This window comes from Physcomitrium patens, chromosome 25 (assembly GCF_059467195.1).
Source record: "Physcomitrium patens ecotype Gransden chromosome 25, ASM5946719v1, whole genome shotgun sequence".
NCBI classification, from domain to species: domain Eukaryota; kingdom Viridiplantae; phylum Streptophyta; class Bryopsida; order Funariales; family Funariaceae; genus Physcomitrium; species Physcomitrium patens.
In genome coordinates, this window is record NC_143434.1 from 9,280,365 (window position 1) to 9,302,992 (window position 22,628).

At 34.7% G+C, this 22,628-nt stretch overlaps 1 protein-coding gene and 1 pseudogene across 2 annotated transcripts; both read left to right on the forward strand.

Moving 5' to 3' along the window:
- Positions 1 to 82: 82 nt before the first annotated feature.
- On the forward strand, positions 83 to 3,385 carry LOC112277099 (fasciclin-like arabinogalactan protein 17; annotated as a pseudogene). The gene is made up of 2 exons (XR_016501028.1): positions 83 to 2,110; positions 2,705 to 3,385. The product of XR_016501028.1 is annotated as a fasciclin-like arabinogalactan protein 17 (transcript).
- Positions 3,386 to 3,426: 41 nt separating this feature from the next.
- On the forward strand, positions 3,427 to 11,484 carry LOC112277534 (bifunctional aspartokinase/homoserine dehydrogenase 1, chloroplastic). Its single transcript, XM_024509988.3, has 20 exons — positions 3,427 to 3,482; positions 3,657 to 3,667; positions 4,462 to 5,053; positions 5,523 to 5,584; positions 5,807 to 6,169; positions 6,429 to 6,517; positions 6,772 to 7,075; positions 7,342 to 7,394; positions 7,674 to 7,888; positions 8,163 to 8,250; positions 8,405 to 8,518; positions 8,647 to 8,745; positions 9,007 to 9,201; positions 9,367 to 9,449; positions 9,691 to 9,913; positions 10,002 to 10,147; positions 10,350 to 10,485; positions 10,633 to 10,716; positions 10,817 to 10,909; positions 11,013 to 11,484. The coding sequence occupies exons 1-20, from the start codon at positions 3,427 to 3,429 to the stop codon at positions 11,259 to 11,261; spliced, it is 3,255 nt and encodes a 1,084-aa protein (XP_024365756.2). The 3' UTR covers positions 11,262 to 11,484.
- Positions 11,485 to 22,628: the final 11,144 nt, after the last annotated feature.

Here is a 22,628-nt window from a genome sequence, read left to right on the forward strand (position 1 = left end):
CAACAAAAACCTTTTTTCTTATATTCACGTATTTTTTCTTATTATGAATACTGCACCATTCAAACGGATTCGAATCTGTGTATATTCATTATTGGTCTCGTTTCCTCGATCAAAAGTGTGATTAAGGAGACATGATGGTGGAATACAAAGCCGTGACCAGTAGGAATGTTCCTATCAATTAAGGCACCAAAATCGTTCGGCATACTTAAAAAACTTACATACATTCAATAAAGATTGGACTACAAGCGACGAGTTATTTCTCTACTAGCAGAAGTCCATGAAAGGTGTCTATCACTGTGTTTGCTCATAGTTGATAGTGTGGGCATCGAAGGATGTTATGCGCAGCCCATACCCAAACCGGCCATGAAGATGCGATGCTAATTGATTATACGGTATTTTAAACTTGAAGCCAGCATCGCAGAAGACGGGAGTAGCGGCACCCAGCTCGAGAGACTGAGAGGCGTAGTGTGGAAAACTAGGTGCATGATTGGGAAGACTTCACCGTCATCCATCACAAGACTAACACGAGTGAAGCCCCCAGTGAAAGCAATCAGCCGTTGTGACTTGAGGACCCTGATTTGCTTTTGACACCGCCTCTTTCAACGCTGTAGCTGTGTGATGCTCGATGCCTCCAGTTTCTACGACCACGTTTCGCAGCGAATGCAGAGCACGGCTGGATGTACCTCTCATGGGAGAACCACTGAGGTGTAAGTGAAGGGGGCGGCGTGGTGAGGAAGCCATGGGGTGGCGATGGCGGACGATGGGAGTAGGATTGTGGACGATGGAGGTGATGATGACGGCGATGGTGGTGAGTTGGGGATTGGGAGTGGAGGGGTTTGATCCCCTGGAGAGCAAGAGGGTGATAGGATTGCGAGAGGTGCGGTTGGGGACAGGCTCCGTGCTGCAGGCGCTGCTAGATTCACAGTACTCAGAGATGGTGCTGTACTTGGACAAGGCAGATATGTTGGAGGAGCTGGAGCGGGAGGTTCTGCGGCGAGGCGCAATCACGGTGTTTGCGCCGAAGAACAGCTACTTGGAACAGCAGGTGGACGCGGACTTGTGGAGGTTTTTGATGCGGCCTGGGCACGAAGCGTATCTGCGGACGTTGTTGAAGCACCATGTGATTCCTGGGCGAGTTGAAGGCGCAGATTTTCAGAACAGGACGGTGGAGACGCTGGCGAGCGGGAATGTCGTGGGGTTGAGGAGTCATGGCCTGAAACGGTACGTGGAATCTGCGCGTGTGTTCTCGCCGAACTCGATTGTGCGCAAAGACGGCATTGTGCACGGGCTGGATGGGTTCATGATCCCCCCCTGGAGTTGCATTGGCGTTCCAAGAGTTGAAGCGTGATGGACAGTCAGACGAGAAGCCTCGTGGCTCCCCTGTTTCAAGGAAGGTCTCCAGGAAATCTCGCTCAGGAACCAAGAGCGCTTCCACGACGCGCTACATGTTGGAGAAAAATGCACCCGTTGTGCCAGACGCTCTGCTTCGCGCTGTGATGCCCCCCACGACCAGCGTTACTGCCCCCTCCTTGGGTCCATCCCTAGGCCCGTCCATTGCGCCCGCTCCCGGTCCCGGCATTGCGGGGTTTACCTGGGATGACGACGAGGAGACGCTGCAGTTTGTGATGGCGCTTACAAACTACGGAGGATACAACGACATGGCGGAGCTACTGGTGAACGCCACCACACTTGGGATCGAGATAGGCAAGCTAGCGCGCATGGGATACAAGATCACTATCCTCGCTCCCAACGACCAGGCGATGCAGCAGCTCACAATCGAGCAGCTGGACATGCCCATGGAGCCGCTGCTGTACTACCACTTCCTGTCGGAATACCAAACCGACGAGAGCATGTACAACGCCGTGAAGCGCTTGGGCAAGCAGTCCTACAGCACTCTTCGGCACCCGCACAAGGTGATCGCGTCGGAGTCCGATGGAACGGTGAAATTCGGTGACGGAGACGGCGCGGCGCATATATGCGATCACGATATCTACGTCGAAGGTCACATCTCGGTTCAAGGAATTAATAGGGTGCTCAGTCCTCCACCTTAAGGGAGGCAATACCGAATCTTCGTGACTGCAGAGCAACGGCGTTTTTTTTCTTTTTTTAGGTATGTTCTTCGATCACGCCATTTCAAATCAGAACGCTCGTAAGAGCTGTGAAACTGCACAATAAGGATCGTGGCATTGTGTGGATTCAACATCATATTTAAAACTATTGCACAAGGTCAGTTTTAAGAGTCAAAATCATCGATACCCGATGTGAACCTCGTGACTGATGAAAATTATCATACACACTTGAGCATTGTGCAACACAGTTGAGGTTGTCAGTTCCATAGAGTCCGTCGATTAAGTGATGTGACGGAACTTGTGACACAGAAACAAGGGCGGCCACTTTAGCCCTATCCACGGAACCTTAAGAATGTTACTCTTGTCATGCTTAGACCGTTCATCAGATTGTTTACCTCCAGTGGGAATGAGGAGTAGGAAAGGAACTGTGTGTTAACTCGACGTACCCAAACGCTTACGCTAATTGTGTGAGCTTGGAGTTGAGTGGCTGGGTGGAGCTACGAGCGTGGTGGGGACTGATCACAATTGTTCTGTCTCTCGTAGATCACAGTCTGGATCACGGTGCCTTTTTCTGGGTAGGTTGAGTCACAAGAGTACCTGACAGTGGTCGTTGTGTTGATTTGTGCGGGTCGCAGAGCATCCTCCAGAAAATCTTCTCGAGACAGATAATTACGTCCCTGCATACGATCAATCATCCACTCTACATTCGAGGCGCAACTTCAAAATCTAGCAGCGTGCCACAGCCGTGTACAACGTCCATCCGCGTGATCCAGACGACCAAACATGCTGGAGCACCAGTCAATCAAGACACCAATCCAGCCCTACGCGAGATTTATATCACTTGCTATTCGGAATATCACCCACCCACCCACCCACTCACTTCTGCAATAAAGACGAAACCATCGCTAGCTCCAGCACCCCCGCACAGACACATACCGGCAGCAGCGCATAAAAACCAGGTCCTCCACCGACAAAGAAAACCACGGGTAGAGGCTCAGCGAGTGTTTCATATCCCAGGGTCTGCTGCGGAAGAATAAAGCTCCTTTGGTACAGTGTGTGTGTGTGTGATGTTGCGAATTGCTTTATTGTTCACCTTATCTCGGTTACAGTGCTTCCCATCTGTAGCGGTGGAAGCTTGCTAAGGTACAGGAATTCCCCTGTTGTTTTTATTTTTGTGTTTTTTGTTTCTTTCTCTTTTTTCTGTGAGATCCCAGCATGAGCCCCCATGTCAAGTCTGCCTTGTAGAAGCTTTGAATGTGATGGTGTTTAAATAGTAACTGGTGCAAGTTTTGAAGCATTCTCTGCCTATCTATCAATCTATCTATGTAGATATGTAAATGTCTGAGTTTTGTTGTGCATGGCGCTGAAGCACGACTGGGAGTTTCTCATTTTTGCTTTGCACTGGGAGTTTGTGTATTTCTTTTGCCATCCTTGTTATGGGTTCTTCTTCTTCTTCTTCTGCATCTCCTTTTTCTTCTTCCTCTCTTGCTTTTTTCAATGCTTTTATAAAATAAGTATTCACATAGATTATACTGTGAAACATACCTATGTGTTCTTGTTTTTTTACTCTTGATGTTCCATGTGTAGCCTTGTTCCTGGTCACCCACACACCAACTTAGAAGGGCCTGAAATATTCATCGCTGTTAAAATAATAATAATAATAATAATAATATTGGTATAAATCATCGTGTCGGTAAGTTTCATTGTTGCAAACCTTGAAGAAGAGCTTGGAGAATACATGGATGGATACATGAATGCAGTAAATAAGTGGCAGCATAAATGCTGTAATTGTGAATGGGCATGTGCCCATGAGCTTTGATTCAAGTTTGCATGTTGGAATAAATGCAATAATTATACCATGATTGTTTGAGTTTCTTAGATTATGATGTACAATCAATTTTGCCTTTGGTGTTGTTTGCACCAAAAAAATGTTAAGAAGATGGTTAAATAATAATAATCAAGAATGATTTGTATTTGGACTTGTTAAATGTCCAATTCATCTAGATATTTTTTAGACATAGAAGATGCACATGTTTGGTAATACAACTGTGCACACAATAATCACACAGTGAATTTATTTGTGAAATTGAAATAGAAAAAGAAGAATAAAAATAGCATTGAACTTTTTACAATTGAACAAATTAATGCACCTTTTTAACTAACACTTAAAGGCTAACAATTTTTCCCTACTTGCTGAAATCATTTATACACACATAAGTATACATACATACATACATACATACATGTACAGAACAACGATGCTACATCAGTGACAAATTTAAAAATTTTAAATCATGACAATAGCAATGGAGCATAGAAATAAAGGCTACGAGAAAGGCAAAGGAATCAATCCTCAACTGAGATCCAATGTTCTGGTAGTGAACACTCCCAGAAACCCAGTTTCACGGGCTCACGACACAGGGAACCTTAGGGGAACTCAGAAGCTCAGGGAAATCGAAGGGAGCAATAGGGAACATAAGAACGTGGGAACAAGTTAGGGAACGTGGGAACAGAAGGGCTAGAGGGGAACAGAAGGGCGAGAGGGGAACACGCGAGAGGGGTCGGCGACTCGGGGGTTTATCCGAACGCCATAAACCCTCCCCTTCTGAGACGAAGAATCCATCCTCCTCTACGAGGATACGAGGCTGTGGCATTTGCTCCTGCAACCGGGATTTGGAATTTTGGGTTTTGGGTTTCGGGGTCTTCTTCATTGCGGGCTCCTCCTCCTGCTCTTCCACTTCCCCGGCTGCTGCTGCTGCTGCTCTTTTGGAATTGCTGTGTATCGCAATGGCGATGGCGATGTCCATGTCGCTCTCTCTCCCTTCCTCCTCTTCTCCTTCTTCTTCCTCCTCCTCCGCCGCCTCTACTCCCACTCGCTCTGTGTTGGGGTCCCCGCATTTGGTTTCTCTTAAGGGCAGAGCCGACTCTTTGGCAGCTTCCACTTCTGGGTCCTTCACTCGCTTGCCCCGCCCCTCGCCTTGCAAGTAAGCAGATCCTCACTTCTCTCTCTCTCTCTCTCTCTCTCTCTCTGCCACTGCGGGTTGGTGATGTAGCGTTGCGTTAGTTTCCTATCGGATTCTGATTTCTGGGTTATTTACAAGTTTTTTAAATTTTTAAATTTAAATTATTTTTTGTGTATTTATTTACTTTTACGTGTTCTAGAGGGAATGTGAGTGGCAGAGAATGTGAGAAATTCATGTTATTTTGTTGATGAGATGCGTTGAAGAGAGTTCTGCGCGCATTTGGCAAGGAATTCGAATTTTGGGTTGGATGGAATCTCTGTTGACCTTCTAGGTGTTTGAATGAGATGGTTGTCGTTGTGTGTGTTAGTGGGTAGTTTTTGAGTGCAGAAATTGTTTTTTGATGCCTAGTGGCCTTCGTAACTGTTTTTGGTTGTATTGGAGGCTTGGTGGCTTGCATTGCCGCAATTTCGAATAATGTGCTGTGATACAGATCGCAATGCCAGAGCATTGGGAGGGAAAGAAGCAAAAGAACCGTTGTCGCAGCATCCGCAGGTTTGCCTCAGCCAACTTTTTTCTCTTTCTTCTATCTCTCTCGCTCTCTCTCTCCTCCCCTCCTTATGATTGCGTAACGAACTGTAAAACATGGTTCATCTGCCCCTAAAGAGTAGTATTATGAAATAGACGGGGCCATGTTTAGGACGCGGTTGTCGTCTCGTGAATTGCTAACTGAGAGGCCTTGCGCAATGTCATACGGTGTTGATTTGCCGTCAACAGAGAAAAGCACGGAACAGGTTTTACCTCGTGGGGCGTCATGGACTGTTCATAAATTCGGTGGCACTTGTGTCGGCAATGCCGAGCGCATTCAAAACGTGGCAAAGATCATTGTTGAGGATTCTTCAGTACGCAAGGTTGCAGTTGTGTCAGCCATGTCCAAGGTTACCGACATGATGTATGATCTGCTTCAGAAAGCCCAGGCTCGTGATGATTCTTACAGTGCCACTCTAGATACACTTTATAAGAACCATAAGGAAACCGCCATTACTCTTCTTGAGGATGGGCAGGATCTCAATAAGTTTCTTGGTGTCTTGGAAGCAGACATTAATAACCTGCGGGCTATGCTTCGGGCTATTTTTATTGGTATATTCAACGCTCTGTACTTTCAGTTAAAAACGCTGCGGGATTTTTAATGTTTGTTAGTTACTCATCGCTCCTATCATGTGATGTCCTCCTGCACTGGTTGATGGTGATGCCATTGCCGTGTCGTTCAATTATATCCAGTATAATTGTTTTCCCCCCGGAACATGTAGTATGGTGTAGGAAAAGCATCGCAGAAGTAGTTGTGCAAGATATTTGTTTAAGGTTTGGCCTCGCTGACGCTACATGAATTGGGGTACAGCTGGTCACGCTACAGAACCTTTCGAGGATTGGGTGGTCGGCCACGGAGAGTTGTGGTCTGCACAGTTGCTTGCTGCAACAGTTCGAAAGGTATGAAGAACTTGGAAGGAATTAATAGATGGTTTTCTTCTCACATGTGTGCTATTATCGCGGAAGGCGAAGAGTTTCGATCTTCATTTTATCAACATTCTATTAAGCGTAGCAGCTGAGCCTGTGATGGCTGTGGTGGCCATGGAGACTATAGAATCATTATGAGAGTTTAGACGGCATTAGTGGTGAATGTTCACGTTTTTAAGGAGATGCGTATCAAAATTTCAATCTCCTGTGTCATGTGTGCATTGCAGATGGGCCTGCCGTGTGTCTGGATGGATGCTAGAGATGTGATAGTGGTCACGCCTACGGGAAAGCAGCAAGTGGACCCTGACTTCGAAGCCTCGGAAGAGAAACTTGACAAGTGGTACTCACGATTTCCATCTGATACAGTCATCGTTACTGGATTTATCGCTAGCACTCCGGACAACATTCCTACAACGTTGAAACGAGATGGCAGTGACTTATCAGCAGCGATAATGGGGGCACTCTTGAAGGCCTCTAAAGTCACTATCTGGACTGATGTGGATGGCGTCTATAGTGCTGACCCAAGGAAAGGTAATGTGCTCGCTGTTTGTATGTCATGTTAATTTCATTACGTTTCCAGAGCAATGATTCCTTATTCAAGTCATGCATGTGCTGGACTCATTCCTGGTTTTGAAATCAAAATGTTACTCTGCTATTGCCATCAAGTTTCATCTTAACATTTTGATTCATCGGTTCTGTTTCTCTAGTGCGAGTTCCCATGATATTTTTTGTAGGATAATTTGGAAATTCTCTGGTTACTGAACACGCTTAATACTTTTTTCTTCCTGTGCATGTAGTTAGCGAAGCAGTGATCCTTAAATCCTTGTCTTATCAAGAGGCCTGGGAGATGGTAAGTGTCTTGGTTTAGCAATCTGTGATTGTCGTCTAGCGACTCTGTGGAAGCTCGCTTCCCGCAATCCACTTCATAATTTCCTCGGGCACCTTTTGGCGTGTGTGATATTATGGCGATTAGAGGCTGTTTCCATTTCAAGTTAGTAGAAAAAATCACATCTATGTATTGTCTTGGTTGTGGTCGTTGTTACCAAGTGGTTACTGGTACAGCTTCGTCAGTTCTGATTTTAGGAGACTTTTGGAACTTATACACAACTTAATGCATTGCGTTTGACAGTCATACTTTGGAGCTAACGTGCTTCACCCGCGGACAACAATACCTGTAATGAAGCACAATATTCCTGTGACGATTCGCAACGTTTTTAATGTTGCTGCTCCAGGGACTGAAATTCGAGGGGTTTCAGAATCGAAACCTCTTGAATCTATCGCTACAATGGACTTCGTCAAGGGATTTACAACTGTGGACAATATTGCTCTGGTGAACGTGGAGGGGTACATGACTAATCTGTTGTCCTTTATGAGTTATGAGTGTGAGGGATTATACTATCTTTTACACAAAGATAGCCAGGATTCCTGAAGACTAGTTATTTGTGCTGTACTCCGAGACCTTTTGAGCATCATTGTCTAAACGTGTCCCAAAGAATACTCTTAAAATTTGTAGCTCGTGGCTGGTCGCGTGATTCTGCTGACTTGAGTCAGTTATTTTCTGCACTTGCTATCGTATTGGTCTTACTCTGGTATCAAAATGTGCTTGGCAATGCTGCAGAACAGGCATGGCGGGAGTTCCAGGAACAGCAAGTGACATTTTTGACACTGTGAAAGGTGTGGGGGCGAATGTGGTCATGATCTCGCAGGTCAAATCATTCTCTTGTCTGTATATCTTTTCTTGAGTGAAGAGCTTGCGCTGAAGAAATTTGTCATTTAAGTCTTCATGTGAAGAAAGTTTCTATTAGCATATAGATTTAAGTGTAGATGTTGAAGTCGAACTGACAACATATGGTCATACAGGCTAGTAGTGAACACTCGGTGTGCTTTGCGGTCCCTGAAAAAGAAGTGGATACTGTTCGTCTAGCATTGTTGACGAGGTTCCGCAGAGACCTTGACGCCGGACGCATATCAAAGGTAACGAATGTCCTTCAACATGACCGAATGTGTTTGCGGACACGGACATCTTGTTGCAGTATTTATTCGCAACAGATCAAGGTAGAAGTTAAGGTTGATAAATATTAATGGGGGCTTTTGCTACGCAGGTGGAGGTGGTAAAAAACTGTTGTATACTCGCGGCAGTCGGGCAGCGAATGGCTAGCACTCCTGGAGTTAGTGCAACTCTTTTTACTGCACTTGCTAAAGTACGTATACTCAAATCCAAATGAGATATCGGATATTTTTCTATTATTGATCAAGTTAATTATTTGGTGTTCTTAAGGAACACTTTGGACTGGCTGTGGGGCTTGTACGTAAAACGTTGACGTCAGGTTTCTCATCACAATTTGAAGCTTTTTTATATTGGTGGATTCTACTTATGCGTGTTTGCCTTGAATTGGCTCAACTGTTAAGTCTTGCACTACATCAGCTCATCTTGATTGAGTTTTTGTGCGTACACGCTTCAGGCAAACATCAATGTAAGGGCAATCGCTCAAGGATGCTCCGAGTACAACATTACAGTGGTAGTGGATCAGAACGATTCTATCAGGGCTCTCAAGGCTGTCCATTCAAGATTTTATCTTTCAAGGACTCCTTTAGCTGTTGGGCTTGTTGGCCCTGGTCTCATCGGAAAGACCCTTCTTGACCAATTCAAGGATCAGGTTAGTGTTTTATAAATATGGTTGCTTCGACCCTCTCAAGATCTAATGTGTTTAGTTACAATTGGTTGTAGTTCCTCAGCTTGGTTCATCAGATGGGCAAATTGTGAACGTGATATCGGAGTATCCAAATCATAGTCGTTGAGGTGGTTGATTTGTTGATACCAGGCTGCGTCTTTGAAGGAGGAATTTCACATTGACCTGCGTGTGATGGGTATCACAGACTCAAATACCATGTACTTAGATGACACGTAAGGATACATTGGATCCTCTATTAATGCTCATTATGAGAAGTTGTTTGTTATTTTTATAGTACCACATCAACTGAAGACCTTTTGTTGAACACTCATTAGTGATGCTAGATTGTTGAACTTTGTAAGTGAAAAACATTTTTTTCGTATGTTCCGCTGCATGTGTCAGAACTTAAATCCGCCTAAAGTGTGTTTGCTAGTAAACATATAATAATCAATCAGGCACTGCTCTGTTTTGCAGTGGTATCGATTTGGCAAACTGGAGGGAGTTGATTGAAACCAAGGGAGTTCCAGCGGACATGTCCAAATTCACAGCACATCTGCAAAGTCACTCCTTGCCGAATACTGTCATCATAGACTGCACTGCTAGTGCGAAAGTTGCTGAAAACTATTATCAATGGATGGAGAAAGGCATGCACATTATAACCCCAAATAAAAAAGCCAATTCGGGTCCATATGATCAGGTGCGGATTCATTGCCGTGGTTCAGTTGATGACTTAGTTCTTCCAGTGCTTACCGCACCAACCTGAATATATGAATATTGTGTTGCAGTATGCTAAATTGAAGGAGCTCCAACGCCAATCATACACACATTATTTCTACGAAGCTACTGTTGGAGCGGGGCTCCCAATTGTCAGCACTCTACGTGGACTCGTGGAAACTGGCGACAAGATTGTGAAAGTGGAGGGCATTTTCAGGTTAGTAAGATTTTGCTAGACTTTTAGTTTAATTAGTTGTATTCCGTTGCAATTCTCTTAATGTCTCTTGTTGTATATCCATCAGTCTCATATGATGAGCTTGGTTATTGGCATAAAGCTTGTTTCTGTTCACTTTTAAGACGATTCTTTACAATTTCAAATGATATGGAAATTTTTCTGAAAGTTAGATGTCTTGGTGCAGCGGAACATTGAGCTACATATTCAATAGCTTCAACGGAACGAAAACGTTTAGTGAAATCGTGAAAGAGGCAAAAGCTTCGGGTTACACGGAACCTGATCCTAGGGATGATCTCTCTGGCATGGACGTTGCCCGCAAGGTATGGAACTGAGGAGCACGTTTCATTAGATAAATTCAATTTGAAAACCAGCTAATGCAAATGAAGTGCCCTGATGTGTCTCAGCAAAAGTTCAACTTTCTAATTATATTTAAAGAAAGTCACAGCATGTTTGTGTGATTGTCTCAGGTCATTATCCTGGCGCGGGAGTGTGGCTTGCAGTTGGAATTGGGTGATATTGAAATAGACAAGCTGCTTCCAGAATCCCTTTCGGTAAGTTTTCCACTCGTTTGTGAACATCATCTCGTTTGATGAGACTTAATGTGATTTAAAACATGACCAATTATGTTCTTAAATGTCAATTGTTTATCAGGCAATAGATTCTGTTGAAGAGTTCTTGGAGAAACTTCCAAGCTTTGACGCAGATATCGAAGCTCGGAGGAAAGAGGCCGATGCGGCAGGGGAGGTACGTGCTGTTCTTTCTCTCCAATACCTCATCAGTATTCTCCGAATATATCATTCCATATTTACCTGGTGCATAGACTGATGGTATTTATTCCTCTATACAGGTCTTGCGATTTATAGGCATAGTGGACGTAACAGCCAACAAGGGAGCAGTAAAGTTGGTTAGGCGCTCAAAGTCTGATCCATTTGCTCAACTCTCTGGAACTGATAACATTATTGCCTTTACATCGGCGAGATATTCCAAGCTTCAACGCCTCATTGTGCGAGGTCCAGGAGCTGGTGCTGAAGTCACTGCGGCTGGCGTGTTCAGCGATTTGTTGCGCCTCGCTTCTTACTTGGGCGCCCCTTCATAGATTGTAAATTGAAAGAGCCTCAATGGCCTTTTCGGGACTTGTCATCAAAGTGCAGTTAATCAGTGCGTTTTTCAGGATGCAGAAGTGATACAGTAGGTCATTTTTGGCACTTCTGGTTAGTTGACTACCTACACATAGCACTTCGCAGGATTGTGCCACTTGCGTTCATGCACCGAGTTTGAAATATTTAAAAGAGGGAGGTCCTTCACCTACGTGTTTTCTATATCTGTCATCGTCAATGAGTGTGACCTTCATTTGAGATTCAAAGTGTGAACTTGACACAATCCTAGCTCTACATATTGAAGAGATTTACCTGACAAAGCTGCAAGTAGCTTGATGAGTGAGTTTGATGTGTGAATGCTTACAAAGTTGCGGGTATTGGAGATAAAACAGCTTCCTATGATACTAGTACTAGTGTTGCCTTGTTTAACCACTGCAGGAGCGTGATATCTCATTTGAATTATTGGTAGGGCCACTCTACACTATGGCTGTTTGGTTGAGTGGACCTTGGACAACTCCACTTGAAATTGGGCAAAAATCCAAGGTATAAGAAGTTCATTAAAATATAAGAAATGTAATTTTTGGCTTGTTTGCTCAATTGATAATTATTTGGCTCAATTTGTTTGATCTAATTTTTTGTCAAGCAAACTATGCTTTGGTGCCAACATTGCCATAAAGTTTTGTTATGTAGATACTTTTGATCCAATTCCTGTCATGGCAAGAATTTGCCTCAAGTAATCACAAAGTCTCTTTGCACAATCAAATTAGGCACAAGAATAAAATTGCTTGTAATAAATTGGATACAAATAAGAATCCAATAGAATCTAAAAGTCTTACAAATTTTGCCATAGGATTGCATCTTGTTAAGTCATAGTTATTGCAAGCTCACTAATTAGGTGTAATCCACACTAAACATGACTTATCTACTTTGATTTTGTTAAAATAATTCACCTTTGTTAATTAACATATAATTGCATCTAAGTTCAACATTAAGTCTTTAGAATTCAAAACATTAGCTTTATTCATTACAAATCCTTCAAATCCTTCCTTGCTTCCAATAATTTCTATTAGCCAAGAACATTAGAATTTCAATTATACCACCCAAATTTCATAAACATCATCTCTTATGCAATATGATATAAAATCCTAAATTTGCTATCACAAGTAACCAATCATAAGATTTTTAGACCAAAATAAAATATGCCAAGGCACCATGAAATATTAACTATGACTTAACAAGATACAATCCTACGGCAAAATTTGTAAATATAAATATAAAAAGGTGATTCCAAATATAAAAAGGTGATTCCTTCTTCTATAATAGAACAAAAATCATAAAGTTACAGCCATAAACAAATAACAAATTGTATTCCTACTTATATGACTAATATTGAGATTTCTCCAATAATGATCAACTTCCAATAAATGCTTTCAAATTTCTAATAACTCTTTGAAATCATCAGCTCTAATCTTACAAAGTATCAAGCTCAATCCACAACAATCAACTAAACACCATATTCTATCCATTTGTAATATTTGGTTTATAGATTTAGTAATAAATGCATTTATAGTAGTCTAATAATTGAGCTCTTGTAATTGCTCCTTTGAAGTTACAATTCCATATTTTTAAGATATTTCAAAACTTCATCCTTGATTTTTCAAATTTATTGAAATGATCAAAATATTCAATGTTGATCAAGAATAAACCAATTTAATCCTAGTAGTGTAATTTACTTATATTGAACACCCATATAGATTCTTTTAAGTATATTTCTCCTTTGCTCTTCAAATGCTCTAACTACTCCAACATCCATTACATATATTCATGTTGAGATCCTATCAATTTACATGTCTTTAATACAATTCTTCAACTTTTATTATGATTTCTAATTTCTCTTATTTATTATTAAATCCACTGCAACTAGTTGACATTAAAGAAGCAAGAGGATTCTTTCTAAAAAATTCATTTATTTACATCAAACTAATAGCTTCATTTTTTACATTTTTGATTTATAGAACAAACTACATTCTTTATTCTTAGAATAAATGAAGCAAAAATTCCAATATTAACTTCTTTTTTAAAAAAATTGCCATTAAAATTTTACCCTTAGGACTTTATCAATTAAATTCTTAGTCACCTTATATGTTGCTCCTTGATAGCTCCTTCAAATTCAATATCTACTTCAGAGCCTCTTCTTTGCTTTTCTATTCAAATTTTTTTCTATTTTTTTATTCAATATTTATATTTTTTTATATTTCTATCTAAATCTTCTTCTTTCTTTTCCAATTCTTGTCATCAACACATTGATATTAATAAATTTAAGAAGAATTAAATAGAAATAAGTAGAAATAAATAAATTTGATAGTATCTTATAAACAAGCTTCTTAGAAGCTTTATGGTCTCAAATTTGACTTTCCAAGTATTTGTAGGTGATTTGTAAGTTGAACCAAAACAACAATTCTAAAAACAATTAGAAAAAATAGTGTAGATTTCTTTGATAATACCATTACAACAAATTTTAAGAAAAGATTGAAGGAAATTGGTAATTTTAATTTTAATTTTTTTTTTATCAAAATAAGATAATTTTTTTAAAGAAAATTTAAAAGAAATAAAAGAAGATAAAGAATATAACAAAACAAAAGATGGAATTGAATAAAAAAATAATATATAATAAGAGAAAGAAGAAAAGATGGATTGTTGAAAGATAAGAGTTGGCAAAGTATTGAAGTATGGCAATAAGGATGAGATTTTTGTCATTGAAAGAAGGATGTTTTTTAATGTGTGGTGTTTTATAAGTTGAGAGTGGTTACAATAAAAAAAAAACAAGCAAAAAAACAAACAAACAAACAATGATGATGTCTAATAGTATATCATAGGAATAATGTCATAGATATATACATATAAACCAATAATTACCTATATGATTTAGATAAAAGTAGATAAAAATAGATTAATTCCATAATATCTTCTATAAAAGCTTTCTAGAAGCTTCATAGATATTGCTTTGACTTTATAGGTATCTTTAATTGACTTTTTAGGTTAGAAACGTGGTCAACAAGTTTGCCATGTGCCACACATGTTGGTAGCTTGAAGAACAAGCTAACTATGTAGTCCACATGTAGAAACTTGCCTTGTAAGCTAAGGCATGTATTCTACAAAGTCAACACATATTAGAGGTCCTATAGAACATCGCGATGTAGCTCTTAGTTAGATAGTATATATAGAGGCAAGAATAAAGTCCTCTTCACTCTTCTCAATTCCTTTTCTGCTTCTAGTCTAGATTTAAGAGTCTCTAGTTCCCTTGTCTTTTGGCAATAGCCATTCCAATTTCTTTTTAACATACATACTATTTTATTGCTATTTTTTCACTTTTCTTTTAACATAGATTTTCAAAGTTTATGCATCTTCTTTCAATTCATGTCCTTGAAAAATAAAGAGAATCATGACTAGTTCTTTTTGGTGTAAGAACAAAATCATAGATAGAGAGCAATGAAAATTAGAACTAGTGAAAGGAACTTTGGAATTTTTAGTAGAAATAATCATTAGTCTATTTGAATTCTTTTTATGTCCTTTATTTTGAAAATATACATCTTTTGGCTTTTCATGGAAATAAATAAAATATTTTTGTGAACTTATAATATCACTGAATTTGTAGAGGATTGTAATAGTATTGCATGTATATAAAGTAAAAGTGATCCTTGCAGGGTGTTGTTTTCTTTATCTTACCTTGGAAGTTCGTACAAGCCAAAAAATATAGTAAATTATATCCATTTAAAAATAAAATAAAATAAATGATTTATTTAATTGTTTTTAGAGCTTAGAACAAATGAATGAAATATGTGATAAGTATTACAAGCCAAAGATTACAATAGGAAAAAGATGTAATTAAAATCAATCAAGAGATAAATTGGAGAGAAAAAAATGCCAAGAATTTAAATCATAATAAAATTCTAAGTGAAAAATATATTCTTATGGTACTTAAAAAAAAAAAAATCAAAAATCAAAAATCAATAATAGATATAAGAAAAAAACTAGAATTGCTATTTTAAATATAAAAAGATTAGAGATTCTTAAGTTAAGACAAGAATATAATAAAGACCTTTAAAAGAGTGAAGAAGGCATCATTTTTTCTTATATATATATATATGTATATATATATATAATCTAATTAAAGAGCTATTTAACATGTCCAACTTGCAGGACATATGTCTAATTTGCAAAGCATAAGTGCCACATGGCCAACTTATTTGACAAGTAGCTAATGTATGCAGCATGTAACCAATTTATAAAGCAAGTAGTCAACATGTGCCATACAAATTCCTTTATAAGGCCTTGATCCAACATAATGTATTATACCAAATTTATTCTATCAACAAAAATTTCCTTGAATTCAAGACTAGGATTGCCATTAAACTTTGCTATTATAAATGTAATACGAAGCTCTTTGATAGCTTTACTAAAGACTTGTGTTTTCTCTTAATGGTTGACTTCATGATCAAACAATGATATTATAAATTATTTCAAAAATCTATTATTACTATTCTTAATATTTTTAAGCACCTTTTTACAACCACATTGATATGACCTCATAAAAAAAAATATTGATAATAGATTATTTAGACATTATTATTACAAATGTAACATTAATTAATAATATGAAGATTTTATAGATACACATATTAATACCAATATTTTCTTAAACAAAAAAATCATGTAGAAATAGATAAACTTAATAATATCTTGTAAAAAAGCTTTATAGAAGCTTTCTAGACATATATTTGACTTCCTAAGTATTTGCAGGTAATTGATAGGTTGAAAACTTGACTAACAAATTGGCTACATGTTGCAAATAGTGGCCACTTGCTTTATAAGTTAGATACTTATTATACAAGTTGATTATGTAGAACACATGTTAGAAACATTTTTTTATAAGTTAGATACATTTTAAATGACCTATAGAATTTTGCTACATAGTTCTTTAGTTAGATAGCTTATCTAGAAGCAAGAATGAGGCCTTCATTACTCTTATAAATTCTTTTCTTTCTTCTAATTTAATTTTAAGAATTTTTAGTTTTTTTCTATTTGACAATAGCCATTCAAGTTTTATCTTGAATATACATACTTTTTCATTATTTTTTATTTCATCTTTTTTTGAGACACATCTCACATGTTTAATTACATTCTTCAAGTTCATCTTCTTAACAAATCGACATGATTACTTTTACAATATTAGAACTTTATCATTTTTTGATTAAGAGAAGATTATCTCTTTTTTTGATGAGACATAAGTATATTAGAAGTTATAAATCATCCACTTTTAAATTGATATGGTTCTTAAAATTTTATTTGTTCTTAATTTATTTTTTAAAATTTATTTTAAATATTATAAGATTTCTTCATTTATATTGAATTATTATGGCAAAATTTGTTGAAATAAATGATACTTTTGCACAAATATAAAAGCAAATGAAATGATTAATGCATGCATGCATCAACTCAATTTGCAACCTTATGAAACAACAAGAATAGTTAGAAGTGAAGATAATGATTTGGATTGCTTCATCATATATACCAAATTATATTACTTTTCTTGTGGTAGAATATTGTTCAAATATTGCAGAACCAAATATTGACTTGCTTGAGAAGTTTCATGGTAGAAGTTCAAAATTTTGGAGATTTGCTAATAAAGTATCATTAATGATTGAAATTAAACCTCAAAATTATCCAGCTTCATTTTTATAAGTTAAGTTTATTAAAAAAATATTTTTAATTTTAGCTTTACAATGATTTTTTTAAAAAATTTAAACAAAATGATAGAATATCAAATGATTTAGAGGCTTTTTTGATAGACTTTTGATCCATGTATAAAGAACAAGATATAATTTGTGTTGCAACTAATAAGATTTTATTTTGCAACAAATTAATTATTTAATATCACTATATGCTTTATATTTTAAAAAAATTATAATTAATATTAAATATTTTTCTACTTATCAATCAATATGTCTATGGATTGTAATATGAAATAAATAAAAATTGATGCTAAAATTATCCAATTCTCAAACATTAAATTAAGCAATTGATTTCATGATAAAATGTGATAATTAATTTTTTGTATTTTGATCCAAAGGCTACACAAGTATACATCAATGACTTTATAATTTAATGACAACACCAATTACTTTTCAATATATATATTTGAAAGTAAAAGATATGAAAATTGATAAGGTATGTTTTAAATATGTCATAAATAAGAAAAGACTTGATATTGTCAAGAAGGATTCTACTTATATTATAAAGAACCTAATTTTATTGTCTAATATTATTTAAAGAATTAGTATAATTACAAAAATGAGGAGCATGGCTATCAAAAAAGATAATGTATTAAAAAAAAAGTTTGTCTAACTATAATAAAGATTGTGTGGCTAAAATCTTATACAATATCTAGAAAAGGTCATATTCTTTCTTTAAAACCATCACCTTGTTTTAATAGATGTTTATATAGGATCTAAAAATTAAAAAGCTTGTATATTATTGAATTTAGAAGCCTCAAGCTGCTTTTAAAATAAAGACTTCATTAAAAGATATAAATATCTTTAGTAAAAAAAACTAATCATATATATATAAAAGTCATGAATAGTCTTTTGTTTTTTTAGAGATATTACACATAAAAATATTATTGTAGGTATAGCAACAAAAAACTTTAATAGCTTAGTAGTATTTAATATTATTAGGTCTTTATCTAATTTAATTATTTTAGGTTCATTGTCATTAAAAAAACATAATTCTTGTAAAGATTGAATTTCTTATATTCTTTATTTTTCTTATAGCATTATCAAGATTTATACTAATATACTTTCTTATTTCTATTTTGTCATAATTCTTTGAAAAAGTCTCACTTATTTATTTAATTTTATCAAGTTCTTATCTTTGACAAATTCATAAGAGTATACTTATAATATCAAAGCTTTGTCTTTTTTGATTAAGAATATATTATCCTTTTCTCTTAATAAGACATAAGCATATTAAAAGTTGTAGATTACCTTCTTCTAAATTAATATTATTTTTATTATTTTTTCTATTTTTAAGTTCTTTTTTTTACTAGTCTTCAATAATATTAGATATTTTCTTTTTTTAAGTATTATTATGCAAAAGCTTATCAAAATGAAGAGTAGAATAGCACAAATACAAGAATAATTAAGAGAATTTATCTTTGTAATGTATCAATTCAATTTACTACCATCAAAAGGAATAAAAATAATAAAAAGTAGAGATATAGAGATGATTGGAGCTGCTTCAATATCTGTACCATATCATCTCACTTTTCTTACAATGGAATACCATTTAAGTACAAAAAAACTAAGAATTGCATTACTTGAGCAATTTGGTAGTATAAGATCAAGTTTTGAGGATCCATAAATCAAGTACAATTGACAATTGAACTTCAATGCTAAAACTATCTAATTCTAGGATCACAAGTCAAGTTTATTAGAATACTACTTTTTAATTTTGTATTATCATAGTTTTTATCTTTTTTTAAACAACATGATCCAATATTAGATAATTTAAAAGCTTTTTTTGTAAAATTTTGATCTATATATGGAAAACATGATGTAATTTGTATTACAATAAATAAGATCTATATTTTGCAATAAGAAAATCAATTTATAACATTGTATGCTTTATAATTTTGAAAAATTTCAATTAATATCAAATGGAATGATGTTACATTCATTAGTCAATTTATTTATAGATTATAATATGAGATAAAAAAATTGATGCTCAATTTATTTGATCCTCAAATATTAAGTCAAGTAATTAGATTTGCTATAAAGTGTTACAATTGACTTATTAAATTTTTATCTAAGAATCATATAAATAGACCTCAATGTTATTACAATTTAATGGTAATACCAATGTCTTTTCAACACATATTTTTGAAAATAGAAAATATACAAATTAATGTAGTATATTTCAAAATTCTTTACAAAACAAGGAAAGAGTGCTCATTGTCAAAAATAATTATTTTTATATTATAGAGAACCAAGGTACATCAAAAGAAGTAGCACAATCATAAAATATGAAGTAGGATTGTCAAAGAAGACTGTATGTCAAAAAATAAGTTTATCTAGCTACAATAGAGAGTATGCAGCTGAAACCTTGCACAATACCTAATAAAGGTCCTATTCTCTTCTTAGAACCCTCTTCTTATTTTATAATAAATATTAATTTAAGACCTAAACATCACAAACTCTTTGCCTTGTTAGATTCAAGAGCCTCAACTTATTTTTTAAATGAAGTCTCTGTTAAAAGACATATCATATCTTTAGTAAAGAAAATAAAACTTATTCATGTAAAAGTCATAGATGCTCATCCATTGTCCTCTAAAGAAATTATTCATGAAATATTTCTTATAGAAGTAGTAAGTAATGGTCATAGTAGTTTTGTGGTATTTAATATCATCAGATCTCTTTCTATTTCAATCATTTTAGATTTATTGTCATTAAAAAAGTACAATCCTTGAATAGATTGGATTTTTTGTAATCTTAAATTTTTTAAAAGTATAATTAAGGATGTAATTAATTAAATAAAAATTCATAAGTCTAATATAATAAAACTTATATTTATAGGTATAAGAACTTTCTTGTATATTGCAAAAGAAGGATCACCTTCTATTATTTATATCATATCTATTTGAAGTCTTTTCATTAAATATAGGTGTGGTGAAAAGACTTCAAATAGCATTCTCTGCCAATATCAAGATTTTTAAGATGTATTTGAAAAAAATAATGTAGATACTCTTTCGAATCATCATCCCTATGAATGCTCAACTAACCTTCAAAAAAGAGCTCAACTATCATTTGGACCAATCTAGATATTATAAAAAAATGAATTAATTGAACTCAAAAAATATATTAAAGAAAATCTAGATAAGAACTTTATATTCCATTCAAAATCTCCAACAGAAGCTCCAATTTTATTTATGAAAAAAAAAAGATGAATCATTACAGATGTATGTTAATTATCAAAGACTCAAAAAGTTCACCATTAAAAAGAAGTATCTGCTACTTTTGATATTTGGGCTTCTCAATCAATTGAACCTACCTAAGATCTATAAAAAAATAGATCTATAAAGGACATATAATTTGGTACACATCAAAAAAAGAGATAAATAGAAGATTGCATTTCAAACCAGGTACAAAAATTTTGAATATAATATCATGTCTTTTGGACTTAAAAATATACCAGTACTTTTGTAATATCTAATGAATGATTTCTTTCAATAATTTTTGGATTTTTTTGTTATTTATTATTTAGACGACATCTTAAATTATTTTAAGAATATAAAAAAATATGAACTTCATATTTATTATGTATTATAAAAACTAAATAATAAAGGACTTTATACCTAAATAAAAAAAAAGTATATATTTAATACTATTCAAGTGAATTTTTTAGGATACATTATTTCAAATGATGGATTATGATGGATCTTACAAAAAATTCAAATTATTATAAATTAGAAGATTTCAAAAATAATAAAAGTTATTTAATATTTTTTAAAATTTATCAAATATTATTGAATCTTCATCAAGGACTTCTTTTGAGTTGCAACTCCACTTACACGTTTGACTTATAAAGACAAACTTCAATAGAATCAAGAAGCAGAAATAATATTTGAAGCTTTGAAGATGGCCTTTGTTTTTGCACCAATCTTATACTATATTGAATTCTTTTAGCTATTTTATATGGAAACAAATGTATTAGACTTTGCTTTAAATATTATATTGTCAAAAATAGGAACAGATAATAAACTTCAACTACTAGCTTTTTATTCAAAGAAATTTCCAATAACAAAGATCAACTACGAGATGTATAATAAAGAACTTCTTGAAATTATGGATTTGTTTTAAGAATGGCGCCATTATCTAAAAAGTACTCTTGATCCAATCATCATATACATGAATCATAAGAATCTTGAGTATTTTATATTAGCACATGTTTTGAATTATCACTAAGTCTACTGAAGCATGTTCTTGTCTAGATTTGAATTCAAAATCACTTATAAACTAAAAAAATAATAAGATTTATTAGACACACTCTCTAAACAATCTTATCTTATATTAAAGGAATGAGATGTTACTTTTGATCAATAAAAAATAATTCTCTTCAAGCCAAAGCAACTTCATCTTTGAATAATAAAATTAATTTTAACTATTGATTCAATTTTTACTAAGCAAGTTCAATTAAATATGTCTTTTGATTGTTTTATTTGTGATATTAAAGAAAATCCTTCAAATTCTCATCATACTTCTAAGTTTGAATTCAAGGACAATCTATTATATTTTAAAGGGTGCTTATATATTTCAAAAGGTGAAATTTAATTATGTATTCTTCAAAATTCTCATGACTTTTTAGCAACAGTATATTTTAGATATAATAAGACTTTGAAACTAATATCTAAGGATTTTTGGTAGCTTCAAATATACAAGGCAATCAAAGATTTTGTATAATCTTGTAATATTTGCTCAAGATCAAAAACTCCTCATCATCAACCTTACACACTTTTTTAGCCATTATCCATTCTAGAACAACCATGGTCTTTTGTTTCTATGGATTTTATCATAAATCTTTCAATCTTAAGTTCTTATGACTCTATATTTTTTATAGTTGATTATTTCATCAAAATGGCACATTTTGTACCATGTAAAAAATCTATCAAAAGAAAAGAAACATCTAAGCTTTTTCTTGATAACATCTATCATTTTCATAGATTTCTTAGGGATATTATATTGGATGAAGGAACTCAATTTATATCAAGATTTTGAAGAACACTTATGAAGATTTTTAAGATAGACATAAAATTATCTTTGGCTTTTCATCATCAAATTAATGAATAAACAGAGCATATAAATTAAGTTTTGGAGCATTGTTTGAGGTGTACCATCAACCACCAACAAGATGATTGAACAACTATTTTGTCATTGAAAAAAATTTCTTATAATAACAAGATACATTTTTCTATACAACAAATAACTTTCTTTATTAATTATGGTTATCATCTATAAATTGATACTTTTTATTTTTAAAAAATTAATAATCTTATAACAAATGATTTAATAAATTATTTATCTCAGCTAAATATAGTAATAAAGGTGTAACTAAAAGAGGCTCAAGAATAAAAAAAGAATAATATAGATGCCTATTGCAAAGAACAACCTCATTTCTATGTTTGTGATAAGGTATGGTTACTTTGTTGTAATAATAAAACTATTTGTTTTTGTGACAAGTTGGATTACCATAAACTTAGATCATTTTTTATTTGTAAATAAATTAATACAATTGCTTATTGATTACATCTATTG

Excerpts from the sequence above, each read along its gene's own strand:
- LOC112277534 (XM_024509988.3), top strand. The coding sequence starts at position 3,427 with ATGGCGCTGAAGCACGACTGGGAGTTTCTCATTTTTGCTTTGCACTGG. Across the intron at positions 7,395-7,673 it reads ATCAAGAGGCCTGGGAGATG|TCATACTTTGGAGCTAACGT; the intron begins GTAAGTGTCTTG and ends TGCGTTTGACAG. Across the intron at positions 9,202-9,366 it reads TTGACCAATTCAAGGATCAG|GCTGCGTCTTTGAAGGAGGA; the intron begins GTTAGTGTTTTA and ends TGTTGATACCAG.